General features: G+C 36.5%; 1 protein-coding gene across 1 annotated transcript in view; it reads right to left on the bottom strand.

Annotated features, from left to right (window-relative positions):
- USH2A (usherin) overlaps positions 1–19,455 on the bottom strand; it is a 678,599-nt gene that overhangs the window by 226,054 nt on the left and 433,090 nt on the right. The window contains exons 40-42 of the mRNA XM_032872913.1: positions 18,158–18,786; positions 8,524–8,858; positions 7,470–7,592 (exon numbers count right to left, since the gene is read on the bottom strand). Of these exons, the coding sequence (XP_032728804.1) occupies positions 7,470–7,592; positions 8,524–8,858; positions 18,158–18,786 (1,087 nt within the window). The remainder of the gene's footprint in view (positions 1–7,469; positions 7,593–8,523; positions 8,859–18,157; positions 18,787–19,455) is intronic.

Genomic DNA, 19,455 nt, shown 5'->3' on the forward strand with positions numbered 1-19,455 from the left:
TTTCAATTGGTTAAGTTAAATTTTTAAGGATAAAAATCTTGAATTCTCTTCAATAAAATACAAAAATACATCATTTTCATTGCATCCAAAACCTAATCTTTATGTTTTCCAGTGTATATACTTATGACTATATATCTCAGTTTGTATTTTGCTACTTCATGTCAAAAAAGAATATACGTATTAGTGTACTTAAAGTGGCTTTTTTTTCTGTCCACTTGAGGTACACTCGTTTTTGGATGGACTGAGGTGTTGATTATTGACATCAAATGTCATTCCATTTAGTTAATAATAAAAGGATACTTTTAAAAGAAAAATGCTAGACTCATTGATATATACTCATGCAAAACTTAGGTATATCAAGCCAATTTCTTCTCTAAATACTAATTGTGTTTCATAGGACCATCTTCAAAAAGTACCATTTTAAACTCTGTAAGAAACAGCTTTTGAAATCTTCAAAGTGAACGTACACTTCATATAGGGTCTATTCTGTACCCAGTAATACCAACTGTTTGAGGTCCATTTAGGAATACTGGGTTATTACAATACTTATTCTCTAAATTACTAATTTGTCTGAGATCACCCTCAAGGTCTCCCTTCACCAATACATAGAAAATGGAAAATTTTGTTGTGTTATAAGAAATGATTATGGTATTTTTCCTTGTAAAAGGTAATTTATACTAAAAACTTATTTATGATAATGTACTCATTTCAAGGTTCAGTTGTTCTTGCTCAAGTGAATGAGAAAGTTAGGTTCCTTTAGATGTTGAAGTTTTTGTAACCCAGGAATCTGTTTATTTACAAAGTAGCAAATTTCATAAATGAATGAATGGATACTTCATAGTTACTAAAGCATTCAGTCTCAAAACTTTCAGGGCATATATGATTTGGTAAACTAGTGTCACAAAAATCTACCTGTCCAACAAAGAAGCCCTACTAAAACTTAGCAAGATGTTTCTTTTACACATTATACTTTCTCTCATGTTGCTACATCATTTCATTCATTCATTCATTCATTCATTTGTTCATTCATTTAAGAATATTTGTTGAACACTAACAACATTCTAGGTGCTAAACATAATGAACAGGATATCTGTTCTACTGGAGAACATACATATTTACCGAACTCTGTTTTTAAATGAGAACTCATCCAGTCATACAGTCTTCACGGAGGAGGTAATATTTGGGATAGGTACTGATGACAAGTGGCATTTTGTGCAATGAAGACATTTGTCTAGTGGGAAGCAACATTCCAGGGCAAAACGTGTGAAGGCTTGCATCTTGAAAGGGTCTGATGTGTTTTTGTAACCAATAGAATTCTACAGTGCAGCCACAGAATGCCTCAGGTTATTTTCATCAGAATTAAAAATGTGTCAACTTTATTGATGTCCTAACAGAATTCATGTGTCAATATTGTCACCAATATAAATCATGCTTCTGAAAATGCAGGCTACTCACCTGCTTCTTCCACTAACTTCTTCATATCTGCCACAGCCCAGCACGTGCTGGAGTACAGCATCACACACGGGAGGATTTGAGAAACCTCAGATAGCATACTGTTCCTTACACCCCCAAATTCTTTGTGGGATGAACAAATAAGCAAGCAAAAATGCAACACTTATTTCTACTGCTTAAATCTGATATATATATATATATATATATATATATATATATATATATATATATATATATTTCATTGACAGTATCTGCTTGTTCTTTATACCACTTACTTACCATTTCTAAAAATGCTACTGAAGATTTTTTTCTTTTGATATTGAAGAGTAATGCTTATCACCCTTGAAAGTTTTCATAACATGGTACTTTCCAGATTGTGAGGGCAAGCTGCTGCTGTCATATGATTGTGGTCATCTACAATCGTGCTGCCAGAATGCCACACCTAAAATAATTTTACTGTAATTTCTTTCTTTGCTCTACTATGTCATCACATTAGAAAAAAATGCAAAGAAACTAGTTTGGGGTTTTTTTTGTTTGTTTTTTTGGTTTTGAATAAAACATGAGGGAAAAAAAATCTATGACAAAAATGCATTCTTCCACATTTGGAGACTCATTTTTCATGAGGTAAGGTTTCATACAATGGCACTTGCAAAAGGATAGCTTGAGGTAAATTTAGAGCAATGAAAAAAAATTCAATGGAGACACTGTGACTCTACTACTTTAATTTAAATGTGAAATAGACATATATTTGCTCATTTTGAATAAGTCTCTTCCTATGAGATGGCACAACAATGTGTACAGAAGTTGGCTTTCATTCTGACTTTTATTCACATTTTGACATTAATAAAGAAAATAAGAGGATCTACTTCACATTAGTGGTCATGGGAGAAAAGCCTTCCTTCCACTTCCATTTTGTTTCTTTTCTTTTCTTTTTCTGCAATTGACACTGTTTACTGAAACCACAGTTCTACAAAAGCGTGAAAAACCCAAATACAAAGCAGTGGCCAGAGCTGCCTGTGAAAAGAACACCCAGGAGAAGAACCGGAAGAGGGAAGCCCAGGAGCAAGGTATTAAGAAGAGGTTAGAAGATAAAAGGGTAAGGCTGAAGGTCGCAGCAGTCCCTGGCTTCTATAGGCTACATAGGCTACATCCAGGGGGGATGGGTGGGGAGAGGGTTTCCTACCTCCCCCTGCCTTCCCTTGGCAGATCCCACCAGGTCTCCTGGAACTGGCCCTGTCTTTCTATATTAGCAAAGCAGGACACGTCATCTGTGTACATTTGATCTTATTGCAAAGGAGGGGAATGAAAGGTCTATTCTTTTGAATAGTATCTCCCAGAAACTACATCCTCTTTTAGGGCTTGAAACATTTCATTTTGGAAGGTTTAAAAAAATTAGAATCTATGCCAATAAAATTTAAACTTAGATTTTATGATATAATTAGCTAAAGAATTTAATTTTAAAACACTCAAGTCCAACTATTTTTTGAAAATAAGATGAATATTTAGTTTTGAACACTTTCATTTATTTATTTAAAAGATTTATTTACAGGGCACCTGGGTGGCTTAGAAGGTTAAGCATCTGCCTTCGGCTCCTCATCAGTGGGGAGCCTGCTTCTCCCTCTCTCTGCCATTCCCTCCACTCGTGCTCTCTTGGCTCTATGTCTCTGTCAAATAAATAAAATCTTTTTATTTTTATTTTTTTCATTTTTTTTTTTAAAGATTTTATTTATTCATTTGACAGACAGAGATCACAAGTAGGCAGAGAGACAGGCAGAGAGAGAGGAAGAAGCAAGCTCCCTGCTGAGTAGAGGAGCTCGATCCTAGGACCCTGGGATCAGGACCTGAGCCGAAGGCAGAGGCTTTAACCCACTGAGCCACCCAGGAGCCCCTAAATAAAATCTTTTTAAAAAAGATTTATTTACTTATTTTAGAGGCGGGGTAGAGGGGTTAGGAGAGAGAGAGAATCCTCAAGCAGACTCCCCATTGAGCATGGAGCCAGACGTGGGACTCAAGCCCAGGATCCTGAGATCATGACCCACACTGAAATAAAGAGTCAGGCAATTAACCGATGACACCACCCAGGCACCCTGAATACTTTCATGTAATGATAAGACAATTAATGCATCCTTGAGGAGTCACATGGAAGTCTCTTTCCAGACTATCACTGCAAAGAAGTACATTTAGAAAAGGAACAGGAGTTGGAAATTTATAAATTTAATTGCAGCTAAGGTACTATTATCTACAAGTCAACATTTTCCTTAAAACAGAAAAAATAACTTACTATTTCTTATAACTTGCTCCTCCTGCATCAAATCCAAAACAAAAAAGAGAGCATGCCATCACTGTGTTCTTGGTAGTTTTATCTGATCACTCAGAAAAAAGGCACTGGAAATCATAAGGGTAGGCTGATGTTTACAATGAGGAGGTCGCTGCCCCCCATTAAACCCTGCCTGGCTCACCACAGCATCAGATAATAACAGCATGTTCACCAGGTTTTCCAAGTGATGAAAATGTCAGGGAACCCAAAGTTATGGTTCCCCCAACAACCATAACTTGACTATTTTGCAGAATTATTAAGGAAGAAAAGTTAGAAACTGACAAATCATATAAACTTACGGTTACACGGAATTCACGTCTACATAGAGCAAAAATTCAATAATGAGACAACTTAACTGTGTAGCTCAGATAAAATCACCCCTTACCTAAGACAATCATAGGAACAAAACTATTTTTGTTTAAACTAAATTATTTAGATAATTAGCTCAGAATATTCTATTCTGTACATGGAGATAAAAAGGGGAAAAATAACAACTAGAATGATTTGAACTTCAGAATATAATAATAATTTATATTAAATTGGTGTGTTTTCTATCATAAACATACAGCTAACCAAAATAGATCATTTGACCAACGAAATTGACTTTACTTTATATTTACACTCACAGATACATTCATAAAGGGATGCCCAGTGAATCTTAATTTTACTTTTTATATCAAGAAAAGTGCCATTTTAAAAACGGATTCTAGATATAGCTGTGGTGATATCAGGTCAAGATGGAGAGAGACACTTCAGTGTTCCACTTATTTATGTATATGTAAGATAAGAAAGAAAGAAGGAATGATGGAGTCTGAGGAGAATAGGAAACTGCTTGTTCTCTAAAAGGCTTTAGAATTCAATTAGTCCTCCCCACTCCAAAAAATAGCAACCAAACAAATAAGTCAAGAAAACAAAAGCCAAAGGGTAGGGTCATTAAGGAGCTGTGAGACAGGTGTGTAACAAAGTGAGCTGAGAGCTCGGGTCCTCCCCTCTGCAGTCTGAGAGACCCCTGGCTTACCAGCAGGGGCCGTGAGCCCTAGCTGCTAGCAGTCAAGGTGGGTAATGGCAGCCTCTACTGAGAAAGATCACTTCGTAAAAGAAGAACGGTCACAGCACACAGTGCCCATCAGTGGACTAATTTCCAGTTTTCTCTCAGAGCTGTGAGAGAACCCTCCACAGGCTGAAAGGGACCCTAGACTTTTTTTTTTTTTTTTTTGGACTTACAAAGGGTAGAGGGCTAGAAAAAAAAGTTCTCGTCATATGAAGACTCACACTGTTTATTTTTAATGCTAAAAAGAAATGCATATTGTTTTCTACCACAAGCTGCTTACATGGGTCATAGCAGTTATTTGAATAAAAAAGATTTTTTTTTTTTTTTATAGTCTTAGCAGGAAAAAAAAAAAATCCCTTGGCATTTAGTATTATGATGCTAGTCAAAATACCACTCAGCATATTTTGTTAGATGTATACCTCCCTTTTAGAAATAACTGTCATCCCTATGTTTATGTCACCTTACATTTCAACTTGATTTCTGGGGATTGAACTATATCTCTTTTCTTAGATCTTAGATTTGGACTTCTCATTAAAAATTCTTAGAGGTATCACTAAATTTTCAATAATAAATATTTGGCTTTGGCTCTCTTTTATAACTTTTCATTTCTTCTACAAAGAAACATTAATTTTCTGAGGTTTATTCTCTTTTTCAAACATCTCATGGCTAAACATCTGATTCAGTTATGTTAAATAGTCAAGGTCTGTTTATTTTAGAAATGGTATATTTAAGGCCTTCAGAGTTCACAGATTGTAGAAAGTTACTTTTCTATATGATTTCCCTTTGCAGTACTGGTGACTAAGTAGCGAACTGGGATGACAGAAATTAATACAAGGGCGCCTGGGTTGCTCATTTGGTTAAGCATGTGCCTTTGGCTCAGGTCTTGATCCCAGGGTCCTGGGATTGACCCCCACTCCACCCTTCCCCCGCCATGCTCTTTCTCTCTCAAATAAATAAATAAAATCTTTTTTTAAAAAAGCAATTAGTACACACATAGCCGTGGGAGTGGTGTGTTTTCCTCCACTAGACTGAGTGAGGTCTTTGAGGCCAGGGGTTATGCTGAATTCATTTTTGTCTTATCCTAGTGCCTTTCAGCAAGAAGAAATTGCTAAATACATGAATTTCTTCAACTGAAGTGGTAATCATAGAATGATGTTGGATGAAGTAAATAATTAAAAATAGTGAACAGTCTAGTGACCATGATAATTTAGGTCGACTTACCAAAAAATGGCAATTTCCTGTGGTTCACTCTATAGCTTCATCAGATTCATGCTACCTCCCCAACCCCCAGAACCTTACAATATCCATAAGGTTTTCCCATCACAATCCTTTAAGAAGGATGGAGATTTTCCCTAGTTCTATCCATTCCCCTAAAGAGAATAACAATACAATTAACATTCCTAAGGCACAGAGAAATGAAATAACCCACCGTTTCCTGAGTTGACGTATTCTTTCATTTAACAACTATTCCTGGGCCTAGGATGTGCAGACAGTAGTCTAGGGACTGAAGGTTCAGAAGTCATGAAAGCAAAGACCCTGCGTCAGGGTGGATCTGACAACACCATGGGGTGTCCAGACAAGTCCCCAGGCCAGTACATTACTGACTCTAGTGATACGTGAGGGTGTTGTAAGAATACGGAGGGGCAGCTGAGTCAGGCCAGGAAGAGTGGGCAGGAAAGCCCACTAGGAAACTTCCTGGCCAGCATGAGATGGATAAGCTGGTCAGACAAAGAGAGAGGGCAGTACGGGGAGAAGCTGAGCCAGGAAGTGTGGCACATCACAGGCCCTGGAAGTGAGGTGAACGAGGCTGGGCCAAGCCTAGGTGAGGACGAGGAGGGAGGCAAGGCCAGAGCTGTACACAGCGGTCAGAGTAGAACCAGTCAGTGGTGAGTCCAGGAAAATAATAAAGCTTATAGAAAAGTTATTGAAAAACACGTCTGAAAAGCATTCATAAAACACTATTTGTGGGTTTTTGTTTTGTTTTGTTTTCTGGTGATTTGATTACATTGCTTGGACTCATCAAAGCGGAGAAATCATTCAATTCTGTCCAATCTCTTCATTTTATCGACAAAAGTTAAGCCTGGAGAAGTTACATGACTTGCATGAAGTCCCAAACCTGGTTCTCCAGTGCTGGATGAAACGCACCCAGGTCAGCGGGCTCTCCCACAAGGTGCTCTTTGCTGACATCCTGTTTGCCTGTCTCCTGGTTCCTTTAAACCCTATGCTGAATTCTTTCAAATGTGAGGTGTGCCAACTAAACAGTTTTTGGGGGTTGGATCAGTGACTTGTAACAATTATTTTCCAGAAGTACTAAGCATTTGGTAAGTGCCCAGTCATTCTCCCCTTCTCCCCCATTTATAGATGTTCAGTTTTTCCAAATTCCTCTATTAAGTTTTCATGTCTTGCTAGAGCTTAAACATGTACAAGTTCGAATTCAAAAGGCTTATTTTAAGTGTACAGTTAAGATGGCAAACATGAAACATGCTGACTGTTGCAGTTCGATGATTAATGCCACAGATAATCACCGAACATGTTTTATTGCACAACTGATAACATGCGCACACAATGAAGACACAAAGATACTCTGAACTAGTCAACGTGCTCAAGACTAAATGCCAGCATTTGTTTTTATAGTTTTTGTAATCTCACCTGCTAAGACCCTTATCTTCATAAAACCACTGAATTCCTGAATAAATATTGTGCCACAGATTTAAATCTTCTGGGGGATTTGATGCAAGTGGTTGCTGGATTTTACGTCTCAGAAGCTCATATCTAAAGCAAAAGACAAGCAGAAACATTGGGATTATCTCAACTAATGTTATTACCAAAACTCAGGTTGTTGCATAGCATGAGTGTCTAGTGTGTGCACATAAACGAAAAGAAAACATCTTAATTTACAATCATGAAGTTTTTTTTTCCAGGTAATCACTGTCTTCTGGCTCAAGTTTTAGGTATTCAATTATTTTGAAACAATCAGCTACATTCACATTTTACTATTATCAGTAAGAATGATAACATTTTAGATTTCTTCTATTTCAGATTTGCCAAAACATTATCACCAGTTTCACACAAAGTGGAAATACAAAATGCTTATAAAGTTAATGGTTTTCTAAGACATCAACCCATCAGTGCTTTATAAATAATGATAATATTATCAACTTGCTACTCTTGGCTGAGTGTCGAGATTGTTAAAAAGCTATTTCAGAATCACACACGTTTCTTTCATCTTATCTATGTCCCTGACCACATTCTTTACAAGTTTCCAGATAATAATACCCTGCCAGAGAATTATTGTGTTAGCTTCAGAATTCTGAGACATTTTTGTGTAAATGTATCATTCAGAACAGGCATCGAGTTTGTCTAACATATAATAAAAACATATTCTGAAAATCAAGAGAAGGATTACATCAAAAATTGTTAGAGATCAGTGATTGTTGTTTGAAGGGGTTTGAGAGCTTCACAAAATTATATTCTTATCTCGAACTTCTATGGCTCCATATACGTCGAGATATACAATATGAAATTGTATTCAAGTTAAGAGTGGGGGTATCCAATTAGGAATTAGTTCTACATTCATACGTGAGTAAAAGCCTCCCTTCCTTCCTTCCTTCCTTCCTTCCTTCCTTCTTTCTTTCCTTCCTTCCTTCCTTCCTTCCTTCCTGGAGATAAGACCATAGCAAAATCCAAATGCACTTTCTCTTACCTCAAATTGGGTCCATTTGGTCTGGATGGTGGCTGCCACGAAATTCCAACATATGATTCACTTAGTGGAACCACCAACAGTGGGTTAATGCCCTGAGGTAGTGTTGGGTGGGTGGTAACATGGGTAGGTAAACTCTCTGTGCACCCTCCTAGGTACCCGTTACCTCCTGAGCAAGCCACAATGGTGACAGAGTAATTAGTGAAAGGAATCAGATGAGTAATTATTTGACTTAACACTGAGGGAGTCACATTGGTTATTGTGATACGAGGATCCGGCATGTGGATCTCATAGCGAAGCAGGTCTCCATTCTGCATGAGTGGGGGTTTCCAAGTGACCTGAAGTAAAAGATAAATTTAGAATCAGTGTGACAACATACGAACAGAGCAAGTGAAGTTCACAAGACCTAGAATTTTGCCGTGCCTTGTTTTCAGTTAAGCCACTTTCTAAATGCCTCCTTTCGACTTAGCCTTTTGCACTAGACAGTAATGAAAGGTTTGGGATCAATTAGCAGTACACCAGGAACTACATGAAATGCTGTTTCCTGGGTTTGGCTTTTCGTCGTGATACTTTCTAGGACTGTCAGACTAATACACACCTTAGTGATTCATCTCCACTGCGGGTGTTCTAAAGGACACAGAGCACACACATGGAGGAAATTCACACATCCACAGGCATCAATGGGGCAGCAGCAGGATTTGACAGTTTTCTTGTTTATAACTCAATTAAATGAAACATCAGAACTCCCCGCTTTGCATTATTAGTATGTACTCTAAATATGTCACTACTTTTTTTTTTGATGGTGAGAAGGAATGAGACTTTGCATTTTCTGAGGATGCACAATTGAGTTTCTGAATCTCACACGTGCATCATGTAGAAAGTAAAGCAGCAGCAAATTCTAGTCTCAGATATAAGAGATAAGCCTTGAAAAAGGCAAGCAAAGGATGATCCTGTTTAACTAACACATGGGCCTGAGCACCAGAAAAAAAGAAACATTTTATAGTGGAATATTACAATGTTTAATATTCCTTTTTTTTTTTTTTTTGCCTAATTTTTTTAAGGCTATAGTGGTACTTAAGCGTATGAGTATGCTCATGTTTTGGGGGTAAAAGAACCCTAGAAAAATGTATATAGGCCATTAAAAAAATCACTTTTTTACATACTATTCTGGTTCCTCTCTTATCATTGTCTTGCAATGTCCCTTAAATTTTGGAGTATATATTTCATCTCCTAAATAGCCTGTAAGCTTCTTGATGGCAGGGCCTAAATTGTATGCCCATTTAATGCCATGCACACGGAGATAGAATTCAGTAAGTAACTGTACTCACAGCTGATTAGATTATATGTTTTCCCTGAGCATAGTTATTTTGAAAATTTAAAAGACATATTTCCAGAGTAAATATATATCGATAGCCACATTTGTAACTCTATACAAAATCAAAGTCAGAAAAAAGTAACAAAAATTAGGATAGAGAAGGACTGACCAACATTTTCTATCTTAAATCAAAGGGAAAAGAGTTTCTTCCAGAAGGAATATCACCTGGGATTTTCAGAGGGCGTTCTTACTAATAAGTGGCAACAAAATGGGCTCCCACCACATGTCAGTTGTCTAGTTGCTTGATGACTGTGTCCTAATTTATAATTAGCAATGACCCAGTATCTATTCAGATTTTACTACATGGCTTGCAATTGTTAATTTTAAAAACTTCTTGGAGTGGCCCACACTGTGCTAGGGCGAAAAGAAGGTTTAAATGTGTTCCTTATGAGCATAGCGGATGTGTCTGCATGTAGGGAAGATCAAAGAAACCTGAAGAGCAAAGGTTGTAGAAAAGATACAGGATTCTATTTGTTTTGGAGGTGCAATGCTCAGTGGACACAAAACAAGGAGTCAAGGTCAAACTCAGGGCTTCTTGATACTTGTCACGTACATGAAAAATGGAAGAGTTATGATTGCTAAATTCAACCCTACTGATATGTGGAATACCACTTCTTTGCCTCTCAAGCCAGAACATTCCGAGTTCAGGTCAAGGTCTGGCAGCACTCGAAAGAATGAAAACTTAGGAGACTCTGCAGTTGAGCTAATAGTAAATTGATTTGGAACTTGGTATTGAGGCTGAGAAAAACCATTCATAACATAAAACTTGAAGGGTGCTTGGGTTGCTCACTCGGTTAAGCATCTGCCTTCAGCTCAGGTCATGATTCCAGAGTCCTGGGAGCAAGCCCTGTGTGGGGCTTCTTGCTCAGTAGGGACTCTGCATCTCCCTCTCTCTCTCTGACCCTCACCCCACGCATGCTCATGCTCTCTCTCTCTCAAATTAAATAAAATCTTTAAAATAAAGAGATAAATCTTGGATAAGATATCCAGAAGAGGTTAAGAGACTGGATGTAATGACACTGGAGATAGTCATTTGATCTTTGGGGAAAAAAAATCCAATTTTCTGTACTATAAATGTTTACATCTAGAAATGAACTATTTTTCTCATTTAAAAAGTTAGAAAGAAAATGTCTTTTTGACAGTATTGAATTGGAAGACATGAATCTACTTCTACAGAAATTTTTCGAAGGACTTTTACGTGGAGAAGGCAATTGTCCTTATGGTCAGTAAGCTAACAGAAGTGGCATCTAATTGGATTACCTTCCTGAAAATACCCTGCAGCCATTATTAAAAATAAATGTGTCTAAGATTTTAAGGAGCCAGCTAGCTAAATATTGTATTCTATTCTTTCCAAGGCTTTAGACCATATTTACTATAGTATGGCCAAAATGTATGAGATTAACACTTTCAGTTTAACGTCCCATGGTTTTTTTTATATACATGGGCCACAGGAAGGATTATGGAGTATTGCCGAATCCCAGAAAACTAGCACCAAAGAGTCTCTTCCTGACCTGAATAAGTGACAGATAGACAGATAGATGTTCTCTAAAATAGTAATTTTACATTGAAATCTGTTACATAGAATTATAGTTATTGGCTAGAAATAAAATGCTTATTTCAGAGGTGTCTTGCCTACCATAATTATTTTTTAGTTGAGTGCTTCTTAGATTTCCAGTTTTCTTTTCAGTTATTTTTTGGAAGGCTTCATGTCTACATGTGATTACATAACTCTAAGACTACTTAATCAATACAACATATGGATATACAAGGACCAACAGTGTGGAATACTTGACTCCATATAGCAATTCCTCTTAACAAAGGACTCCCTTGCAAAGCTTCTCACATGGAATAAATTGTACAATAAAATATTTGTTGAAATAAAATTAAATTTTCTCTTTCAAAATGTCATCGCTTTCTTTTAAAATTGTTAACATTATTTTCTCATTTCAGATATTAGATTTGCATTTTAAAACTAGAGAAAGAGTATATATGTATAGTATTTATATATTTATAATATATGTAGATATAGATGATATAGATATAGATATAGATATAGATATAGATATATAGTTGATTATGGTCTTTCACCTCTACCTTCTTCCCATTCCTCTCCACTGCCAGCTACCCTCTTAAAAGGAATAGGTAATATTTTGGGATATATCCTCCCATACTTTCTAGTATGCTCATATAACTAAAGCAACTATACCCACACATATATAACCTTTCTCTTTTTAAAATTTTTACAAGATATGTTTATTCTATACCTGTTAATCTGCAACTTAATTTTTACACTTAACAAGAGGACAGACTCATTCTTTTTCTGTTACATAATATTCCTTTCATGACTGAAAACAAATTATTCAATTTTTAACCCAATGACATTTTCTTACTGCTAAAAACAATATTTGAAAATATATGCATATATATTGTTGTATTTGTTTTTTATTGGACAGATTAGCAAGAATTGCTATGCCAGAAGCTATATTATGTTTAATTTTAATCATTATTGAGGGATTACTTTCTAAAAGGTTGAGGTAATTCACTTTTTCACAGACAATGAAAGAAAAGTTTCCATGATCTGCTTCCTCATAAACTATTAAAATTACCACTCCTTTCAGTATTTGCTTATTACTTTATTATTTCTCTATTTCTTAATTATTACTTATTTCTCTAATTAGTTTGCATTCTCTTGATTTTTTTTTTTAAGATTTTATTTATTTATTTGACAGACAGAAATCACAAGCAGGTAGAGGCAGGCAGAGGGAGGAGGAAGCAGGCTCCCTGACGAGAAGAGAGCCCAATGTGGGGCTCGATCCCAGGACCCTGGGATCATGACCCGAGCCGAAGGCAGAGGCCTTAACCCACTGAACCACCCAGGTGCCCCCGCATTCTCTTGACATTTTTGGCAAGGGATAAATATTTCCAAATATTATTGACCCTTTGCATATCTCCCCTCTAAATTATCCATATTTTGCACATTATTTCCTATTGAATTACCATTTTATGTTAAATTATTAGAAGTTCTTTGTATATTATGGGGAAATAACCTATTTTTCTATAATGTGTGTTACAGCTGTATTTTACCAATCTATCTCTTGGAGTTTAACGTTTTTTTTGTTTTGTTTTTTTCTTTTTTGAGGGAGTCTTATGGCCAGCAAGAAACAATCAAATTATTTTCTAGCTATATATAATTATTTTTCTTTTTTAAAAAATCTTTTCTTTTTCTTTAATTTTAAAGATTTAATTTATTTATTAGAGAGAGTGCATGAGCAGGGTGGGGAGGGGCAGAGGGAGAGAGAGGAGCAGGCTCCCCTCTGAACAGGGAGCCCAACCAACATGGGGCTCTAATCCCAGAACCCCAGGATCATGATGTGAGCTGAAGGCAGACCCTTCAGCTAGGTGCCCTTAGCTTTTCCTTTAAGTCATAGTTTCTGTTTTTTGTTTTGTTTTGTTTTTCTTTGGAAAGATCTGTCTAATCTTTAAATGATATAAAATTCTTTTTCTAAGCTATTTTTTCACATTAAAATTTTAATTTATTGGAATTTAGTTATAATAGAAAGATCTTTTTTTCTTACACATGGACTGTCAGGCCAGTGCTATTTTTTTAAAAACATTATTTCCCACTGAAATAAAATGTTGCTTCTACAATAAGTTAAGTTCTCACGTATACTTGTATCTGTATCTAACCTCTAGTCTGCTCAAGTGATCATTTGTCTGTTGTTATGCTAATACCATACCATGTCATGATTCAGTAGCTTTATGATAAGTTGAAATACTGAAGATGTCACCTTGGCATTTTTTTCTTTCACAATTTTCTGGACTAGTTTGACCATTTAGCCTTCTTTATATAACTTAAAATCATTTTATCCAGTTTGAAACAAAACATTATTGGCAGTCTGATTTGATTGATGTTAGGTGTATATGTCAACCTTGGAAGGATTAACTTACTGTGGAATTAAGTCCTTTCACCCAGGAAGACAGCATAGTCTCCTTCTGTTGCAGTGTAAAGAAGTTGAGAACAGCATGGGCTCTTAGAACCACCATATTGCTTTGGGGTGAATCCCAGCTCTTCTCCATATGTAATCTTAGGTAGGTTACTTCTATTCTTTTATTTTTTTTAAGATTTTATTTATTTATTTGACACAGAGAGAGAGATCATAAGTAGGCAGAGAGGCAGGCAGAAGGAGAGGGGGAACCAAGCTCTCTGTTGAGCAGAGAGCCCGACGAGGGTCTCGATCCCAGGACCCTGAGATCATGACCTGAGGCGAAGGCTGAAGCTTAACCCACTAAGCCACCCAGGTGCCCCGGTTACTTCTATTTTTAATTCCCAGTATTCCTGCCTATGAAATGGGGATAGTAATAGTATCTCTTTGCTAGAGGTGGATTAAGCATTGAATGAGAGCAATTCCTAGAACTTAATATGAACTTGGTAAATAGTAGTCATCATTGCTATTTCATTTTCTTCCATAAGATACTACAAATATATATAAATAATATATATTATTATTTGATTTAAGCAGACATCAATGACAGGCCCACCTTCATGAATGGGTGATAAAATGGTGATTAAGACAACTCTTTTTACTTTGGGTTATTATCAGATTTGTAAATGAGCGACACTAAGAGTATACACCCTAGTAACACAATGCATGGACAGAATCTGGTGGACATTGCTACTCCTTGTAGCCCATGATCACAGTGGGTGTCTTTAGCAGTCTGAGCGGAGCGAAAGCTCTGACACTTGAAGACTGAGAACTGCAGACCTTTTGTCTTTCATTCTGCTTTAGCTGTGGAAGGTGGGGCTGTGCTTGAGTCATCACCATCGAAGTTTTTTTTTGCCACATCACAGTTACACGACATAACTGCATGTTTTATTTTCTATTAGTCCTCAATTGTACTCAAGACCATTAAAAAAAACCCAAAAAACAAAAACCCCAAATCTTGCCATTTGCAATGACGTGGATGGAACTAGAGGGTATTATGCTAAGCAAAATAAGCCAATCAGAGAAAGACAATTATCATATGATCTCACCGACATGAGGAATTTGAGAAACAAGACAGAGGATCATAGGGGAAGGGAGGGAAAAATGAAACAAGATGAAACCAGAGAGGGAGACAAACCATAAAAGACTCTTAATCTTGGGAAATAAACTGAGGGTTGCTGGAGGAGAGGGGGATGGAAGCTATGGGGTGGCTAGGTGATGGACATTGGGGAGGGTATGTGCTATGGTGAGGAAAAACAAATAAATAAATGAAAAAAATTAAAAACAAAACAAAATAAAATACTTCAGTATAGCAACCTCTAAACCTTTATAAGCAACCTTGTAAATCTTGCACTTTTATAAAGTGAACAGTTGAGTCTTAAACACCAGCAATCCTAGAAATCGACTTTATATTTCTTTCAGTTGACTTAGGAAGTATGTTGATAGATGTCATGACATTAAACCATCCTTACATTTTTGGAGTCAAGCCAAATGTCTCCTGGCATGTCATTCTTTTAATATACTCCTTGATTCAATTTGCTAATATTTTATTGAAAAGTTCTGAATCTATATTCATATATGAAATTAGTCTATAGTTCTACCGAACTATCTTTTTCAAGTTTTAGTAGAGCACTTTTGCCAACTTTAGAAAATGCAATGAATTTTCTTACATGATTAAATACCAAATAAACCTGCATGGTTTTTACTTTTTTAGATAACCTCTCTGACATCATATATTATTTATTTTCTTTATAATCAAATAATCAAAAACAGAATTAAGAATATGACTTTGATATACAGCTGTGCTCTCCAATTTTCCCTTCTTAAAGTTCAAATGTATGCCAAGTCATATCACCTTTTTGCACTTATTATCATGTTATTTGTTTTCTGTTTGACCTAAGTAAGTATATAGAGTTTTCCCTGCATTCCTTGTTAGATCATGACTTCTGACAGGCAGGATGGGGTAGTGGTAAACAGAACATATGGCCCAATATAGAAAGAACTAGGGAGAAATACCAGGCCAGTCCTGTTCTCCCCCACCCTATTGACTGTATTCTTTATTCCTCTTAAGCTGATTTTTTTTTTCAACCAAGTCCTTGTCACTTCTGAGCATATTATATATTTATTCGTGTAGTTCTGTCTAAAATGTAAGTTCCATGAAAGTAAGGATTCTGTTTTGGTCTCTGGTGTATCCTCAGTGCTTAAAAAGGCACTCATGAAGGTATGTCCCTGCTCAATAAATGTTAGCAGAACTGAAGTTACTATTGTTGTTGCTGTTAATATTAGTGACGATTTCCTTCATCCTAATACTCAGAATGACTCTATGTGGTAAATGTCGAATCAATTTCTTAACCGGTGCATTAATGACAATACTTGTCATTAATATCTCACGTATACGCAATTTTAACTTTTAGATCTCATGTTTTACAGAGAGAAATCACTCTACTGCAGTCACATGCTTTTGTGTGTCAGGTAAGCAGTATCACTGGAAGATGTAGTTTAGCAATTTTGAGATCGTTCTGAACATAATGTGAGCCAATTATATTGAAGCACAAATATGTCACTTTAATATTTAAATATGTATCAGCCTAAACTAGATTCAGTTGAATATTCCTGAAGAGTCTCTCCATTGATAACTTTTTCTTTTCTAGATATAAATATAATGAGAATTAATTAATGATTTAAAATTATGATTTAAAAAAAAAAAACTTCTGTTAATGTACCACGGCCATATACTTCAGGTACCTTCTTAGAGATTTGAGATTCCTGACCTGGTAGGCGAGAGCCTGGGACATTGAGCTCCCCAGCCAAGCTAATCTAAACTTTAGTCAAGCAAGCCGACAAGCCATGTACATTGTTTCATCCTGGGATGAGGTTACCAAACCAAAAGTGGGAATTAAAAAAAAGAAGAAGAAGAAGAAAAAGCAAGGCCACTTGTTTTGGGTACTTTTGATCATTATTTATATATGCCAAATTAAGTAGCATTGTGCATGGAGACATTACTCTTCTGAAAATATTTGTTCTTTTTTTCAGATCTGACTAGTTATTAAATTTTTGTCATAGAGGATCCAGAAAAATGTCCAGTACATATGTAGCTTTGCCTTTGAGAAGGGACAGTGCATAAGTCGCATTGTATCGATTGGTATTGCTACTGAAGTTCTGTAAGATTCCCTCAGGATTAAAACAAAAAGTTATTTCTGGAATGATTAATGACTCTAGGTTTGTCTGGGATTTTGTTTGGTTTGGTTTGGTTTTTCTTTTGAATGAAGAGCGATTCTTAAGGTTGCCCAATCTGTCTAATAAACATTATATGCCATGTACTTCAAATTAATTTCCTTTTAGTGGGTGCTCAACAGAATTTGATATACTTTTGATATTTCTATCAAAAAGGTGTGTTGCTTTGCTAGTCTCTCATTGAAGCTAAAAAAGGGCTTTTAAAAATAGCTCTTAGTTTGCAGGTCAAATTAAATTTCTTCAACAATCTATACTGTTTAGCAACATCTAGTGTTTGCTTTTGTGGGGGAGAGAGAACACACAACATAGATCCAAGTAATAATTTCAACAGATGAACTTTGCTGTTATGCAAATATCCTTTGTTTTGTGCTCTGGTGAGCAAGCTACTGTACCAATACTTTTGGCAGTAGTACAAGACTGAATCCATGGAAGCATGTGTGTATTTACACAAAAGAGGCTTCTAAGCTACAAAACTCCCTCCTGTTTGGTTACACTAATTTCCCTTGAATGAAGTTTGTATGCAAGCCAAAACAATGGTAGTTATCCTGTCCTCCAGAGTTCATTCCCAGTAGAATGAAGTGAATAACTGAACACTTTCTAGATAGCCCAGTAATATGCTATTTTTATTTCTTTCCCCATCGTTTTGATTCTTTGATCATTAAAAAAAATCAGAATATTGGTAATTGGAACTTTTGTTAGTATGCTAATCCATTCGTCTGCATTTTCCCATCTCTTCTCATTTTCTGATCTATTTAAATCTGACGTGGTGGTTAAGCTAAGCATCCCATTGTGACATTCAAAGTATTTCAGGTGTGTGAGGCAAATGGAAGCATCTCAACAATATAATTAAGGGGATACAGGGAGAAATGAAAAACTGACATCGAATTCAAGATAGTTTGGGCCAAAGGCCAAAACCCAGTTTCTCCAGCGAATGCCTAAAACAACAAATGTGTGCCTTTTGTCAGTAGATGGCTCTGTTCAACACAGAGTCAATGAAGGGTAAATTCCGAAGTCTGCAAAGGAGAAAGAACACTCAGTGTCTTACCTCGGCTGAATCAGGTCCTAGCACACGCACCACGGGTGGCTGTACCCCAGCAGGTCGTGAGGGTCTCGTGGTCACTTCTACCCAAGCACTGCTATTTGTACCTCCATTAACAGTGCTCATTACTACCCTGTATTCATATTTTGTCCATGGGCTAAGAGCAGAAGTCTTGTCAATATACCTCATGGAATGACTTCTTGGGAGAGTCACCAGGGTAGTAACTTCTTCCTCCCCTTGGACTCTTCTGTCAATTGTGAAGTTCTCCACCAAGCCATTGGGGTGCTTGGGAAGATGCCAAGATATAATCACAGATGTTGGGGTATCAGAGAACAGCTCTGGACTTGGGATATCTTCCGGTGCATCTGGGAGTGTCCTTACAGTCTGGGACTCTGGAGAGAGGGAACATCCTTTCATAGTACAGGCTTCTACCTGGAACTTATAGGCAGTATATGGGCGCAAATCGATCACTGTGCAATTAGTGATATTTCCAGAAGTTTTCAGGGAGAGGTGGCCATGTTGGTAAATGTTATAATGGGTAATGACCCCATTGCACTTTAAAGGATGCTGCCAGGTGACCAACATCATTCTTGACTTCACATCCAGAAGAATTGGAGGGTCCATAGGTCCAGGTTCTATAAAGTGGCATAAATACAAAAAGTGATTATCTCTTGCAAACTTCCCCCATCTCTTCAAAATAAAACTAAAATGAATGATAACTCTTCTGTACAAGTATGAAATTGGACACTTGGCAAAGGCCAATTAGAAAGTAAATAGATGTCATAGGACAGTAGAGACAAGGACTGTGACTGCTTTGTCCTTAAATGTATGGGAAGTACTAGTTGAATATTATGGAGCTCAATTGTCATTTTTCCTTTCTAAGAGAATTTCATCAAATTCATTTGTCTTTCTTAAGCTAATGATTAAACATATGAAGCAGACTTTTCTGCAGTAAAGGTGTTAAAACAGAATGATACCAGAGGGCTGCCGTAACCAAAGTTCCATTTTTCTAGAGCCCCAGCAACTAATTATAATCACTAACGCTATCATAACAAACCTGCATATTTTACAGCCCAGTAAAATCCTTCAGCATCTCTCATTATATATTCCATATTATACCTAGTTCTGTTTATCATTCTAATCCATGTTTTGCAATTTATCTACTCCCTGTTAATATTATAGGTGATTTTTTACTGCGACTGTGACAGAAGCTGCCGATTTAGCTCTTTCACCTACTGATAAATAAACAATGCACAGATCTGACCTTTAGGTTAACAGGTTTTATGCTTGCTCCGCTCAGCACT

This window comes from Lontra canadensis, unplaced genomic scaffold, assembly GCF_010015895.1.
Source record: "Lontra canadensis isolate GAN:19392208 unplaced genomic scaffold, GSC_riverotter_1.0 scaffold46, whole genome shotgun sequence".
Classification (NCBI taxonomy): Eukaryota; Metazoa; Chordata; class Mammalia; order Carnivora; family Mustelidae; genus Lontra; species Lontra canadensis.